Raw genomic sequence first — 13,813 nt, forward strand, 5'->3', positions numbered from 1 at the left:
GTAGCTTGAATTGGCTATTCACATATCTAACTAGTATTAACAAATACAATACTAGTTTGTCTAAATTTTTTTTCAAAATTCGTAGACTAAATCAGAACGGAGAGTGATTATCTAGCTTGGTGTGGTTTGCCGTTGTTTAGTTTTATTTCCCTGGTTTTCGTTTAATTAACCGAGCAGTCTTTTTACTGTTTTTTTAATGAAATGAATTTAGCCGCTCTCATACTAGCATTAAAAAAGTTCTGCTGAGGAAGACATTCCCTCCCTCGTCTGACACGACCAGATCTCTGTCGGCCACTTGTCTTCAAAGTCCTAAACCCCCACTCGCTCTCCCTCTCCCACGGGCACGGGGCACCGCCGTTCTCGAGAAGGAAGCACAATGGAGGTGGAGAACGAGTGCCGCATCTGCCGCTCGCCCGCCGCTCCGGGCCGCCCCCTGCGCCGTCCCTGCGCCTGCGACGGCAGCATCCGCTTCGTGCACGACGACTGCCAGTTCCGGTGGCTCAACATCCTCGGCCGGCTCCAGTGCGATGTATTGTCATTTCACAGCTCGCCCGCCTCCCCCGCCTAGGGTAACCTTTACAGTGTGTTGATTGATGATGCGTCCGATTAATCAGGTGTGCGGCCGCCAGATCCATATCCGTCCCCTCTACGCAGAAGCGCCGTCGGCCTTGGAGCAGGTGGCGCGGGCGGCGAAGCTGCTCCTACCGCTTCTGTACCTTGCGATGGCCGTCCAGGTCGTCTGGGAGTTCGCCGTGCCGCTCGCCGCCCTCCACACATGGCGCCTCGCGCTCACCGGGAGCTGCGCCGAAGTTCGCCGTCTGTTCTTGGTCCGCCTCTTCGCCCCCTCCGTCCTAGCTTGCTCTGCCGTCTGGGCGGAAGGCGTGACTCGTGCCAGGTATGGGGGAGACCTGCCTCCCTACGAACGCGTCGCGCTGAAAATCCTTGGGCTTTCCCTATCGGTATGGCTTTCTTCTTGTTTCCCAACTAGTGTCATGTATCTGCTAGTACTTGTATCATTATCATTTTGATGCTACGCTGGTGTGACTCTACATTCTTGCCATAGTACGAAAGCACATATTTGTGTTCTCTAGCATTTAGGACATCTTGCCGTGGCTTGCTTCCAACATCGGTTTACCCCAAAATGTTCCAGGTCATCGCCAGAAATAGCAAAAATTATATGCTGTCCACATTTAAGAAACTAGAATGAGTTGTTCTGTATCTGCCTTTTACTCTGTCTTCTGCCCTGCAATCGTGCTTGCTGTCAATCAGTCTGGTTATAATCCATTGCACAACCAGAAGTGTCTTAACTTGCTCATTTTGGTGCTTTACTTGTCATGCTAACTGCAGTACTTTCTAGCCTAATCCTACCCTGGCTTTACTTAACAAATTTTGGCTTAGTTCCATGCTTTTTTCAAATAGATGCTTCACATTTTGATTTTCTGTTTGAGTCTTTTTAAATGTCTCCACAAAATTCTGACAAAATGCCTGTCTAATCAGGTGGTAATGGGTGACATGGCCCTTGCCTTTCTTTGTGCATTTGTCCCTTTCACTCTGGGAAGGATAATCCTGTTATGCATGGATGGAGTCTGCTACGCTTCAACATCTTCTATCCTTCAAGTCGGATATGGATTTATCTTGTCACTTGGTACAATTTTTGCCGGGATGCATACTTTTCATCAGTACTTGAGAGGCGAGCGCCTTGTGATTGCAAATTTCTTCAGCCTTGTGATTGCAAATTTCTTCAGAAGTCTACGTGATATATTCTTCAGAGGGTTCATGAAGTTAATAACTGTTGCCAATGTTTCACTTAATCTCATAAGCACAGCTATTATATGCCCATTGTTGTTTGCCTGGTCGCTTGACATCTGCACTTCAAAGATTTTTGGCACAACAATGTCTGAGAGGTTCAGGCATCTGTTTGCCTTCTCTTATGGCTCTACTTCTCTCCAATGGCTTATTGGATGCGCCTTTCTGGATATAGGATCCATATTCTCAAGACTTCATTCCATGGTATTGATCGAATTATGTTTGTGGTCTCATCGTTTTAATAGTGTATATCAATGCAGGTTTCAGGATTATAACCAATGACACTTTGTGTTTGTTACTAGATTTTGTGGCCAGAAGTTGGCTCCCATTTTGCCCACCAGAACGTAAACATTCGTCAACCATTCTATGAATTTTATATGAAGAAGCTTACTGGTCTTTTTCTTGGCATCACCCTAATTGCTGTGGTCATACTTGTTCCTACTCAAATCGCTGGTCGATTGGCACCTGGGTTGTTCCCAGTAGATATCACGTAAGCATTCCGTTTTTTTTTTCTCATATGACGTATGTTCCATTTTGGTGGCACAACAACTTATGTTAATTTTTGTGATCCGTAGCTACTTTGGTTGCCCTACAACGCACACATCGATTTGGCCAGCACTTCAAAACTGTGCAGATCCACTTTGTGGTGTTCTTCTATTGAGATTTCTCATTAGCCATACTCACACACTCGTATACCTTCAATGGTTAGTGAAGAAGGTTGTGCAGTATACAGTTCACACTAGACATGCTCTTGGCCTGTCAGCTTTGGTGGCTGTCTCGTCCAATGGAGCTTCTGGACATTATGCTCGAAGCAGTGTCGCACCAAAAGACAAGCATAGTAGCACAAATGATGCTAAGGATAAAAGGTAAATCCCTATAATTGTGTTTAGGTAATATGGTCTAAACTTACTTGGACAAGATTTGCAAAAGCTAGCAAATGGTAGCCGATCTCCGGACCTTTACCAATAACCCATATGATTTATTTTTCTATTCTCATTGTTGGGTGGCTTTACTTGTCTGCTCATGTATTATTTTCCATTCAATGCATTCAAGTGTTTGCAATCCTAGAGGTGGTGTTCGCACAACTTTTTAGTAGATATAATTACCTTTTGTACATTGTACCAGGAGATCAGTTTCTGTTCATACAATCCTAAATGTGGGGCTTGCATGGTTGACTGTTGTAATATTCAGTTCAGCTGTGCTCATTTTTCCAATCTCAGTTGGGCGCGCCTCTTTGTTCGCCATAAGTCGGCTGCCACTAGCAAGTGGATTGAAATCTAATGGTAATGATTGCTCAGATATGTCATTTGGATTGTTGGACTTCCTTCAAAACAGAGCAAACATGGCTTACCTGTTGATATTTTGTCTTAGATCTGCTTGCTTTGGTTGTTGGATTTGGCATCATATCAACTGTTATTGCCGCCTCTAGTGGTTCATTTGCGTACTTGACTTCTGGGAGAACACACTCTCTAGCTTTGAGTCACTCTGTTATTGTGTTTCTATGGGTGAGCAATCTACTTCAGGCCGTCTCCTTCATGTTTTTTCTATTTTCTTTATCGAAAAAAAATGTTTTTTCTATTTTATGCTACAGAAAAATAACTCAAAGCTGTCTTCTTTCAGTTTGTCATTGTTCCCATCCTGATCGGGTTGCTGGTTGATTTATCACTAATATCACCATTCATTGGGCCTAATGATGAAGCTCCAATTCTAGATCTTTTCCACACTTGGTTCCTGGGGTGGTTACTGCTTAAAGTCTGGGTGAAATGGGTACGTTGCAACTTCTCTTGATCTCTCTGGGACCTCTTAACCAATACTATTATACTATATGTACGAAACTTGACGTATTACTATTTAGGTTGAAATATTTAACACTTGGTTTTTATACATTGAAGGTTCATTGGCCCCTAACCCCGTTCCTGGCCTATCTAACCATCGAATCACGGAGCTCGAGCCTTACTAGGGCGAAGGTGGGATGGCCTCCTGGTGTGGTACCTTTGAGGTGGTTCCTCCGAGATATATTTGTGCCCGTCGCCACGAGACTGCTTGCTGCTTTGGGTGTCCCCTATGTGTTTGCCAAGGGTGTCTTCCCGAGATTTGGTTACTCTACCGCCGCAAACTCAGCGGCATACCGCCTTGCGTGGCTGGGTGGTGTTAGCTTCTGCACACTCTGCCGTCTCGCTAAGGTGTTCTGCGTTGGACTCTGCCATCTCACCAAGGCGTTCTGCGTTGGACTCTGCCATCACACCAAGGCGTTCTGCGTTGGACTCTGCCATCTCACTAAGGCGTTCTATGTTGGACTCTGCCATCTCACCTATGTGTTCTATGTTGGAATCTGCGATTCTATCAGGGGTGGTGACCCCATCGTCATTGGGCAGAGGCTGGAAGACGTCGCCGACGATCTCTGAAGACCGCAAACTCTGTTTAGCTGGAAAAGTGTCTGGTGGTATTAACAGTTTGTATACGAACGTGAAGTAGTATATAATATAGACCACATCGTTGAGAGGAAGGATTTGGATGAGACGGGATAGACATATACAATTTTCTGGTGGAACTTGCAAATATATATGGATGCAGTTTTCAGCGTGCGAGTATACAGAGGGTTGCCACTGCGGAGTATACGTGTCGGTCAGTTCATCTCTGAGCCAGATTTAATCGATGTTTGTAAATTGTTGTCCCTATTACGGTGTTGTTACTATTGTTGTATGTAAACTAGATGATGATGGCGTGCATTGCCGTGCCTGTTCGTCTTTAGACTCGTCTTTAGGAGAGAATATAGAGATGTTTCGAAATACTGAAAATAAAGACATTTGGTAAACTCTAAACAATTTGAATTACAGTCAATGATTATCTTGATCACATTCGTAATAAGATACAAAAAGAAATATTCAGAGCAAAACATTACAAATCCTATTCTCTAAAGGCTCGCATCTTCTACTCTTGACCAGATTTCAACTCTAATATGGTCACCCTCTAGTGGACTACAGTTCTTGCATTGCTCAGAACTTGAATGCCGATATGAGGTGCAACTTTGAAACTAGAAAGACTCACTTTGCTTTAATGGCTAAATATGAATGTCAATATCAAATGAAATACTGAAACTAAAGATATCCTCAGAGCAGAGCAGAGCACAAATCATCATCTCAGAAATATCCTAGAATCGGAACTACTATCTAAGAAATAACGATAGACAATATCTTTACTATTAAACCTGAATCCTTACGTACGTCGCTCGCCTCGAACGCTAATACCTTAGCTCGCCTCGATCGCTAATAACTCTCGAGTCAGGCCCAGATATGGAACGACAGGCCCATGCCAATACGTCCCAGCTCGTCCCAGCTCGAAAACAACCCGCACCATCTTAGTAAGTCCCACCTCAGTAAAACCAGCCTGCGTCCCAACTCAGTAAAATCGGCCCAGTCAGACGGTCCAAAGACGAAACCACACGGACAGGCAAAGTCTGTAAAACCAGCCCAGTCACGTACGTCCCGACTCACACACGAACAGGCAAAAATCTGATCCGGACCTGACACGAACATTGCTAGAACACGCACCCATGGAGATGCATAAGAGCATCTCCACTCGTCTCCCCGAACAGCCTCCCGGTGAGCCATTTTTATATTCGGACGGCGAAAAATGGCCCAGCCGCGTCCCCGGTTCTTCGTTTTTCGCCGGATTTGGGCTTTCATCCATCCGGCGAGCCCACGCCAACCCCGGCCTACCGGGGAGCACTCGGGGACTCCGGACGAAGCGAAAGCGCGCGAAACGGCGAGAAATCTCTCCCGCGCTTTCGTTTCGTCTTCGCCGTGGAGGTGGCCCCCGACCGGTCAGCGACACGCGCATCGTCTTCCGCGCGCAGTAAAGGCTGCCGCCGGTCAGCTCGCCGCGGACGCGTCGCATTCCACGCGGCATTAATCCCCCGCCGCGCCAGCCGCGCCTATATAGGCCGCTCCGCTCGCCGCGACGCGTACCCCTGCTCTCATCTCCCTCCACTCTCCGACGATGGCGTTCTCCGACGACGACGGCGCAGCCAACAATGGCTTCCCCCGCCGCTCGCTCCACGCGTGGGAGGGGCACCTCCTCCACCAGGCAGGGTACCCCTGCCCGCCGGACACGAGGCCTCCCGGCGGCGGGTGGCGGCTAAGTCGTGGCGGCGTACCAATCCCGCCGCCGCCTCGGGGCCAACTCCTTGACGTTGCCATCGAGGAGGCGCGGATGACCATGACGGACGAGGAGCGCGCCGACCCGCGCCACCACCCCGAGAACTATACGCGGTGGAACTCCTACTTCCTCCGGCGGTGGGAGCGGGAGCTGGCGGCCTACGACGGCCCGCCGCCTCCGCCTCCGCGCAACAACGCCGCGGGCCACCGACGTTGGTGGAGCGCGCCGGGCCGGACACTGGAGAACATCCTCGCGCACATCGAGGGCGGAAACTTCCCGGTGCTGGCGATGCCACCTGCATCGAGGGCATCGGCGAGCCGCCGCCGGGGAAACGTCTGGCAGCCACGGCGCATGGCTGCCAGCTCGTCGTCTTCCGGATCGGCGCCGAGGCCGTCCTTGGCGCCGGTGAAAAGGGAGGCGACGTCTCCGTCGACGCCGGCGCGCGTCAAGAAGGAGCCGGCGTCTCCGCCGCCGACCAGAGGGCGCAGCAGCGGCGCCCTCGTCATCCGCGACCAACCCTCCTCCCCGCAGCGTGGGCGGAAGAGGAAGGCGGCGAAGAAGGAGGACGCCGCGGCCGCCACCAACGCCGCCGCAAACAGGCTCGCCGAGGAGGAGGCGAAGCGAGCGGAGGACGCCGCCGTGGCGGAGGCGATCGCCAGGTCGCTCAAGGACCTGGTGCCCGCCGACAACGCCCTCCCGAGGACGCCGCCACAGGTGGTCGGCGCGGCCCCGGGAGCGCGAGGAGGCGGAGCAGCGGCGGCGGCGATGGACCTGGCCGCCACACGTCAACTCGCCGCCCGCGCCGCCGCTCCAACCGCCGCCGACGACGTCGCTCGCTACCGCCGGCCTGCGACACCTCCATCCGGCGTCGCCGTCCCCTTCGTCGACCTCGAGGCCTCGGACGACGAATGGTACAAGCCATCCCCGCCTCGCACCAGCGGCCGGTGGGGAGACACCGGCCAGGGCAGCAGCAGCCAGGCCGCGCCGCCGCAGTTCGACGATGACGGATCCGACGACGACGGCGACGACGGCGGCGACTACACGGTGTTCTACCGCCATTTGGGCATGTAGAGCGCCGTGTTTTAAAATTAGCAGTTGAATTCCCCTAGCCGAATTCGAAATATAGTCGAATTCGACCTCTATGTATGAACTTCGCCCGTTATATAGTAAATATCATTAAATTTAATCTAAATTCGCCCGTTTTTAGCCGTAGTTTGTCAAGTTTCCGTTTTTCAAATTTGCATCGTCGTTTTCGCCTGGGCACGCGGCTGGGAAACTACTCCTCCCCACGCCAAATCTTCCTCCAATCCGGACGAAAATTTCGCCGGATTTGGGCGTGGGGAGCGCCAACGAGTGGGGATGCTCTAAAAATGACTCCATTCCTTCCAAGTTCAGACAGTTGACAAAGCCTAGAATCTCGCTGCTACAACTTCATCGGAATAATTTTTCACGCCTTCACGGAAGGTACAGCCCATCGCTTTGCTTTGCTCTGCTCTACAAAAAAACAGCAGAAACTATATTAGAGGTAAAGGTTTACACACAAATACAATCTCACACCTAGATATGATTGCGGCGCTGGTGCCAGGGTTGGCCGTGCTGCGCCTGCTCCATTGTTCTGCTAGCTTCCTAGATTAAGCATACAGTCAAGATAAGAATTTGGGTAAAAGAAGTGGATCGACCTGGACTTTGACGGTGTGCTCCCACATGGTAATGTAACACATACACGCTGATTTATACGGAGTAGTCAAGAGATGATATGGGAATTTAGCAACCTCCAAGATAAGAACGAGAAAATACTTTGGCAGGAGGGATATTGTTACTTCGATTTCACTGTATAAGGTGGAAGTTCCAGAAAATATGATTCGTTCAAGAAAATACTTTGGCAGGAGGGATATTGTTGATTTGGCTTGTGATTCGTTCATTTCCTCCGCTTCAATATTTGGCATTGATTTTTATGGTCTGCCTCCTGTTGAGGTTTCGCACAAGCCCGTCAGGAAATTTACCGCTTCTTTTCATGTGTGTGCTAATCTTGAAGGCAGACATAACTCAGCTTAGCTGATCAGTTAACTATTTTTTGGTGCTAGCCATAGAAAAAAATCATTACAGAGGATGTTTTTAATTCCGTCTAGAACTGAGGTGGAGGGTTCCGACAGATGGCTGGTCACTGAACTAATATACATGCCCTTATATGCAAACCATGAATAAATCTCTACAAAAAAAAGGACAAAGAAGGTTACATAGAGCAGAAAAGCATTATCATCTGCAACTTTAAAAGAAAAAGGTGCCGGTGAACTTTTAAATAATGGCTCCATTATGATTTGTTTGTCATCACATTACACTTGATACAAAAATATCATCTACTGGCAGGCATGTTTTATTGAGCATGTGCACTTGTAATAAATTATGTCATATTTCCAAAAAGTAATACTATTATGTTAAACTAGCAGGGAATGGCACGGCGGCACGCCGCGCACTCCAGTCAAAGAATGAAGCACATTGCATGTTATCATGTACCAATGGGGGGAGTCCACAGTCGGATCAGGAAGTGTTCTCAGGCATGAAAACATCATGATATTAAGATTGTTAAAATATCTTATTACATAAACAGAACACAGTGAACCATCGACTGTTAAACAAGAGCAGGACACATACGGGAATTATGACACAAAACACATAGTAGACTACTATGCCAGGGGGAGTGCAGTTATTTTTCCCTCTAGTGCTATCTCCAGAAGCAAGGATGATGTTGTCCATGTATTTGTCCATGGATTGATGGATTGAATGTCTGATTCTTTGCATGTCGATGGCTTGCCTTGTTCGTCACTCGATCTAACATCAGATCAGTCATGGTCTTCTTTGCGGATCTTTCTTTGCTGACAAAAAAAAGATAAAACAGTACGATTTCAAAAGAACAGATGCAAGCGTTAGCAAGTGTTATGTACAAAGACCTCGGTAGACAAAAGATGATATACATTGACCTAATCATTGTTTTCATCCAACTAATAATTAACAAACACCCAAGCAGGCCACACGTACGACTTCAACATAGCTTCCTGGAAACAAACCATTGTTTTTTTCAGAATGGATGATATCTGAAAGGCAAAACCATAAGAGGTCTGAGAATTTCCAAGGCACCAGGGTTTATAAACTTCCTAAGAATCATTTTTTGGTGCCGCTTCCAGTTTGCATGCCCCCCTAACATTGAGTGCTTAATTGGTAGCTCGCATTCATGCATAAGCTTTGTGAACATATGAAAAATAGAGAATTTTATGTGCGACTTAGCCAATGCTGCACAAACAGGGGAGTCCCAACGCAGAAAGGACTTCTACCAATTTTCTCTTTTAGCTCCATGTACTGCAGAGAATACATTACAACAATGCAACAATGCTTTAAGCTCTTGGTGCTTCTGATAGGAAATTATCTAGTTTATCAACATCATGACTTGGAACTGAAGCAAGAAATTTACTGATTAAACAGGATTTAGAGATACAAACCTCTCATACTTCTCAACCCTCCTGTGATGTTATTGACAGAAAATGAAACTGTGGGAGCTCGCCTTCCCGAGGTGACCCAACCCGCCACCACGTGCTTCTTTTGCCGAGTGCTGGGATGGCCTCCCCGGGGATTCCTCCAGCTCGGGCCAAAAAATCTCACAATTTCGAAAGGCACTAACTCACCTAGATGGGCACGCACTCGATTTGCCTCGCTAGGCTGATGGTGGCACGGTCACAGATGATCTCAACCTCCCTGGGAAGGTACATGGCAGTATTGTCCTATACTTTCACAAAATAATACATTGCATCAACTGGGAAATGAAACAGAATATGACCCCTCCAAAGAAGATACAAAACATGACATTGCATTTATATTGACCAACACTTAATGGCAATATCAACAGTGTTACACCTTCAACAGCAAGTGAAGGTCTTAAGGCCAACTCCTTTGTTTCCACATATATATGAACAACAGTGCAAAGGCTTATGTTAAGTTCAAGACATACATTTTGGGATCCACGATTACTTCATCAAACAATATGAAACAACAACAGAAATAGTACAGGAAAAACCATTGAGCCACTTCGAACATAAACATAAAGATTGATTCGAGGATAACATTACCAATTATTGAGCTCATGTTTTGCTACTCATATCCATTTAACTGCGCCCAAATAGAACTTCCAACCTACATGAGAATGAGCCAGGAATTTAGTTGTAGGATTTCCAAAAAAAAAGGGCAGTATGCACCAAGAATAGTGTAGCACTGCAACATGATGCATCAAAACAGAGAACAAAAAATCCTTCAGACACAGAACCAAACACAAATTGCAAGTTGGGAAGCACTTCCACTGGAAAGATGCTAGAAAAATATACATAGAGACAAAGAACCAATAATAGCTATCTTCAATTTTACAATAGGTATACTGCAGAATCTCCTCTCGTGATCATGCAATTTCTATCTTCTTCTCATTTTTATTCTCTCTGAAGATCTATGTAAACCTTGTAGTGACGATCATTTGTTTCCAACTGAGAAAACATACATCGGATTGCTACTATAAAAGAGTAAGGTCTAGCAATATGCAAAACATATCTTGTTATGTTCTACATTAGCTTAACAGTTTAGATATGCAAAACATATCTTGTTATCATCTTAGTCCAAAGACAATATATAGAGCCACACAAATTTAGAGAAAAGCAACAATAAACTTATCATAATTCAATTTCGCCCAGTTCATACCACAAACCTCATTTTCATTAGAATATTAGATGAAAATTTGTAGACTGGACCACCTTCTAGAAAATATGTGCTAAGGCATTATTTGCGTCTCTATTCCATTGCTTTTCCAAAACATACAATTAACAACATGTATGGTTGAAAAGTAATAATACGATTGGCTGATATCCGTAACAGCCATTGTAGTGTACAGTAGGTAATTCATCTTAACACAAAGTTAACGCCAATGATGAAAGTTCCTTGATGCATTCATCTTAACACAAAGCTGTGGAAAATGGGCTGGTAAGAAGCTAGTGCTGCTGGCATACAACTCTGTTTCTAAGCGCTTATTGATGGTTAAAGGATCTGAAAGAAATTGAATATATGTTTGTTGGACACCAATGTACACCATAAATACAATCTATTTCCTAAATACAAAATTATCAACAACATTTCAAGTAAAATGGTAGAAAACTCTTTGATTATAAAAGTTATTCAGCGGTATCAACAGAGAGCTACAAACAGTTCTGACAACATTGTATATAAAAAATACAAATAGGTCTCTATGTGAAATTGAATCATAGAAAGCATAAATAGACATTAAGCAATGAAATCATTGACAACACCCTAAAATTCTCACAAATATGTCTCCAGTATCCCAGGTATCAACTATTGTGCATCTAGACTGTACATACTGTCATGTGACTGAAGAGGGGTCAGTGGAGACACAAAATGATGGAGCAATGTAATGTTGGGCTTCTGCAGTTTGAACCGAAGAGGCACTACTATATTAACTTTGAATTTTCCTTGGAAAGAACTATACACCTATGAAAGATTTAGTGAAAAACTGACAGCTAAAACAAAAAATGCAAGTAAGTACAAAATAATGTATTGATAGTACTTACCAGTCATAAAAAGTAGACCATCCTGTAAATCTATCTAGATGATGACATGCCATTACGATGTGGATATTTCTATTTATACATCAGGGAATTATATATAAAAAACAAACCAGCTTCAGTCACAATAGGAATCCTTTTAGTGAGATAGGGCATGAACATCCATGAATAGAAGGGTACATGCTACAATTCTTTATGTGGAACACTCAATTAGACCTACCGAGAATAACTTTTTAAAAATCAATAAAATCTTCATGCGGATGTTCAGAGAAATGGGCACCATCTACATTTGAAAAGATCACCGCTCTGACTTAATTATGATGGTATACCTGCTCAGTTTGAGAACCCTCCAGTATTTGAACTCAATGAAGGAGTTACAGAACATACTTTCACCATCAATGTTGTGCGTAATCACCGAGTAATCGATTTCTCAACATATAGTTATGCTCAGATCCAATCCAATGTTCTGAAAACATAAGAACTCATTGCGGGCATAGTGGATAATATTTTACTTGATCTCAATAATTCAATCAGTCTAGTGCAAGGATGAGGCAAGGCTGCATTGCGCACTGAACTTACCGGGGCTCATGGAGGAGAGGGTGGCAGTGCTGGTGTCGGTGAAGTCACAAGTACGCTCGAGTATTGAGGGGTGCTTCCATCTCCATGAACCTTGAGCGTCGAACTCTAGATCATTGGGGGAAACCTTGAGCAAAGCAAGAGGAGTAATTTTAAGATAAAAAATCATGGCACATAAGATGAACAGAAAAAGTAAGATATAAATTTGCCTGAACATGAGGGGCCATTTGGAACTCAGGTTGCACAATCATCTAAAGCCAACTAATCTAGAAAATAGCTGGATTATAGATAGTAGGTACATGATTATACACTTGGTGCTCACCTTAGTCTGATCTGCCGTCACATGGTGAGCCTCCCATACAACTGCCATTAACCGGACTTGTTAAATTGGATAAGTCGTTCAGACCTCAAGCCAAGGATCCCAGAGGTAAATCCCAGGCCAAGGCCGGCGAGCTGGTGGCCTCTGGCACTGCTGCCGCTCTTGTTCCCGACACTGTCTCCGCTGTTGGACACAACGGCCAGAGCAGTGCTTTCATCAGCAAGCACTCCATCGGGGCCGACCTACCTGCTGGCCAAAAACGGAACCAAAAAAATTTATCAACCTAGCGAACCAACCCCAAATCACAATAACAAATCGACCCGAGAGGTGATCCCCACAGGTCTAGTGAGGAATTCGAAATTCGAACATGGCAAGAGGAAAGAATCGCACCTATTGAAAGAATATAACAGCGAGGAAAAATGTTGTGAGTGTTCAGCTCACAGCCGATGGCGATCTCGGATGTTTCTGCACTGGCCGCTCCCGCGGAATCGAGCACGCGCCGCCGGAGGTCGAGTTCAAGGTCGTCGTGTGCGCCCGTCTGCGCACCATCACTATCGGGAACGTACGCCGTGCCAGTGACCAAGCGCAGGGCGGGGCACGCGCGCGTAGAGCCGCGGCCGAGCAGCACAGCGACCGGAAATCGAAAGAGGAGTAGGAGGCGGTGGCTCGAACGTGGCCAGGAAGGGGAGAGATGGGGAATGAGAGGTGGGAGGCTCGGGAGTCGGGACCAACGAAGGCTTAAGCGGTTGGGCGCACCGCTTTGACCATCTAACATCGCTACAGCCACGCTCAAGGAAGCCAGAAAAAATTGCATAAGTGTTTTCCAGCCTAAAGTACTATGTAAAAATCCTAGAGAGCACCAAATATGTACATAGGAAAGTAGCTGCGGAACTGAAACTACCAAGTCTATACGTGTCAACGACACAGTAATTCAGAAATAGTCCTCAAAATTATGGCAAAATAGATGTTGGTTCCCCTATAATATAGTAGTTATTAGTTTCATAGTATTACAAATGTAGTTTCGTAGAGAAGCACGGGCAATTGTGCTATATGTGGTATGTTACCATGTGATATGCATGACATTAATTCTTTGTAAGACCGTAGCAATGTACGGACATTCAACTAGTTTTGTTATTATGCATATAATTATGTCCATCATACATAAATACCATATGAACATTAACTATATAATTGACTTAAGTTTCATATATAACATAACTAGCGGTATAAGATCAAAGAATACTTATTCCTGACATATAGATTCAATAAAATTTGAGTTCACCTCTCTCTCGGATTTATTTGTGTCGTCACATCAGCCCGTTTGTTATCCACTTATCTTGCAGTG

General features: G+C 45.7%; 1 protein-coding gene and 1 long non-coding RNA gene across 4 annotated transcripts; one reads left to right on the forward strand and one right to left on the reverse strand.

Moving 5' to 3' along the window:
* The first annotated feature begins 285 nt into the window (after positions 1-285).
* Positions 286-4,647, forward strand: LOC127341735 (probable E3 ubiquitin ligase SUD1). Its single transcript, XM_051367664.2, has 9 exons — positions 286-529; positions 615-959; positions 1,498-2,010; positions 2,109-2,296; positions 2,382-2,672; positions 2,932-3,089; positions 3,178-3,311; positions 3,427-3,573; positions 3,699-4,647. The coding sequence occupies exons 1-9, from the start codon at positions 377-379 to the stop codon at positions 4,209-4,211; spliced, it is 2,442 nt and encodes an 813-aa protein (XP_051223624.1). The 5' UTR covers positions 286-376; the 3' UTR covers positions 4,212-4,647.
* A 3,905-nt stretch (positions 4,648-8,552) lies between these two features.
* On the reverse strand, positions 8,553-13,156 carry LOC127341734 (uncharacterized). Of its 3 annotated transcripts, XR_011755062.1 has the most exons (5): positions 12,859-13,156; positions 12,472-12,714; positions 12,153-12,276; positions 9,459-12,039; positions 8,553-9,318 (listed from the first exon to the last, which is right to left on the reverse strand). It is a non-coding gene; the product is annotated as an uncharacterized lncRNA (long non-coding RNA). The 3 variants fall into 3 exon arrangements; XR_011755061.1 differs by having other exon boundaries at positions 8,553-12,039; positions 12,153-12,257; XR_007875795.2 differs by having other exon boundaries at positions 8,553-12,039.
* Between the last annotated feature and the right edge of the window lie 657 nt (positions 13,157-13,813).

Source organism: Lolium perenne, chromosome 3 (assembly GCF_019359855.2).
Source record: "Lolium perenne isolate Kyuss_39 chromosome 3, Kyuss_2.0, whole genome shotgun sequence".
NCBI classification, from domain to species: domain Eukaryota; kingdom Viridiplantae; phylum Streptophyta; class Magnoliopsida; order Poales; family Poaceae; genus Lolium; species Lolium perenne.

Bases quoted from the DNA above. Each gene is read 5' to 3' on its own strand.
- LOC127341735 (XM_051367664.2), top strand. From the start codon at position 377: ATGGAGGTGGAGAACGAGTGCCGCATCTGCCGCTCGCCCGCCGCTCCG. The intron at 2,011-2,108 runs GTATTGATCGAA...GTTTGTTACTAG, and splicing joins TCTCAAGACTTCATTCCATG to ATTTTGTGGCCAGAAGTTGG. The intron at 2,297-2,381 runs GTAAGCATTCCG...TGTGATCCGTAG, and splicing joins TTGTTCCCAGTAGATATCAC to CTACTTTGGTTGCCCTACAA.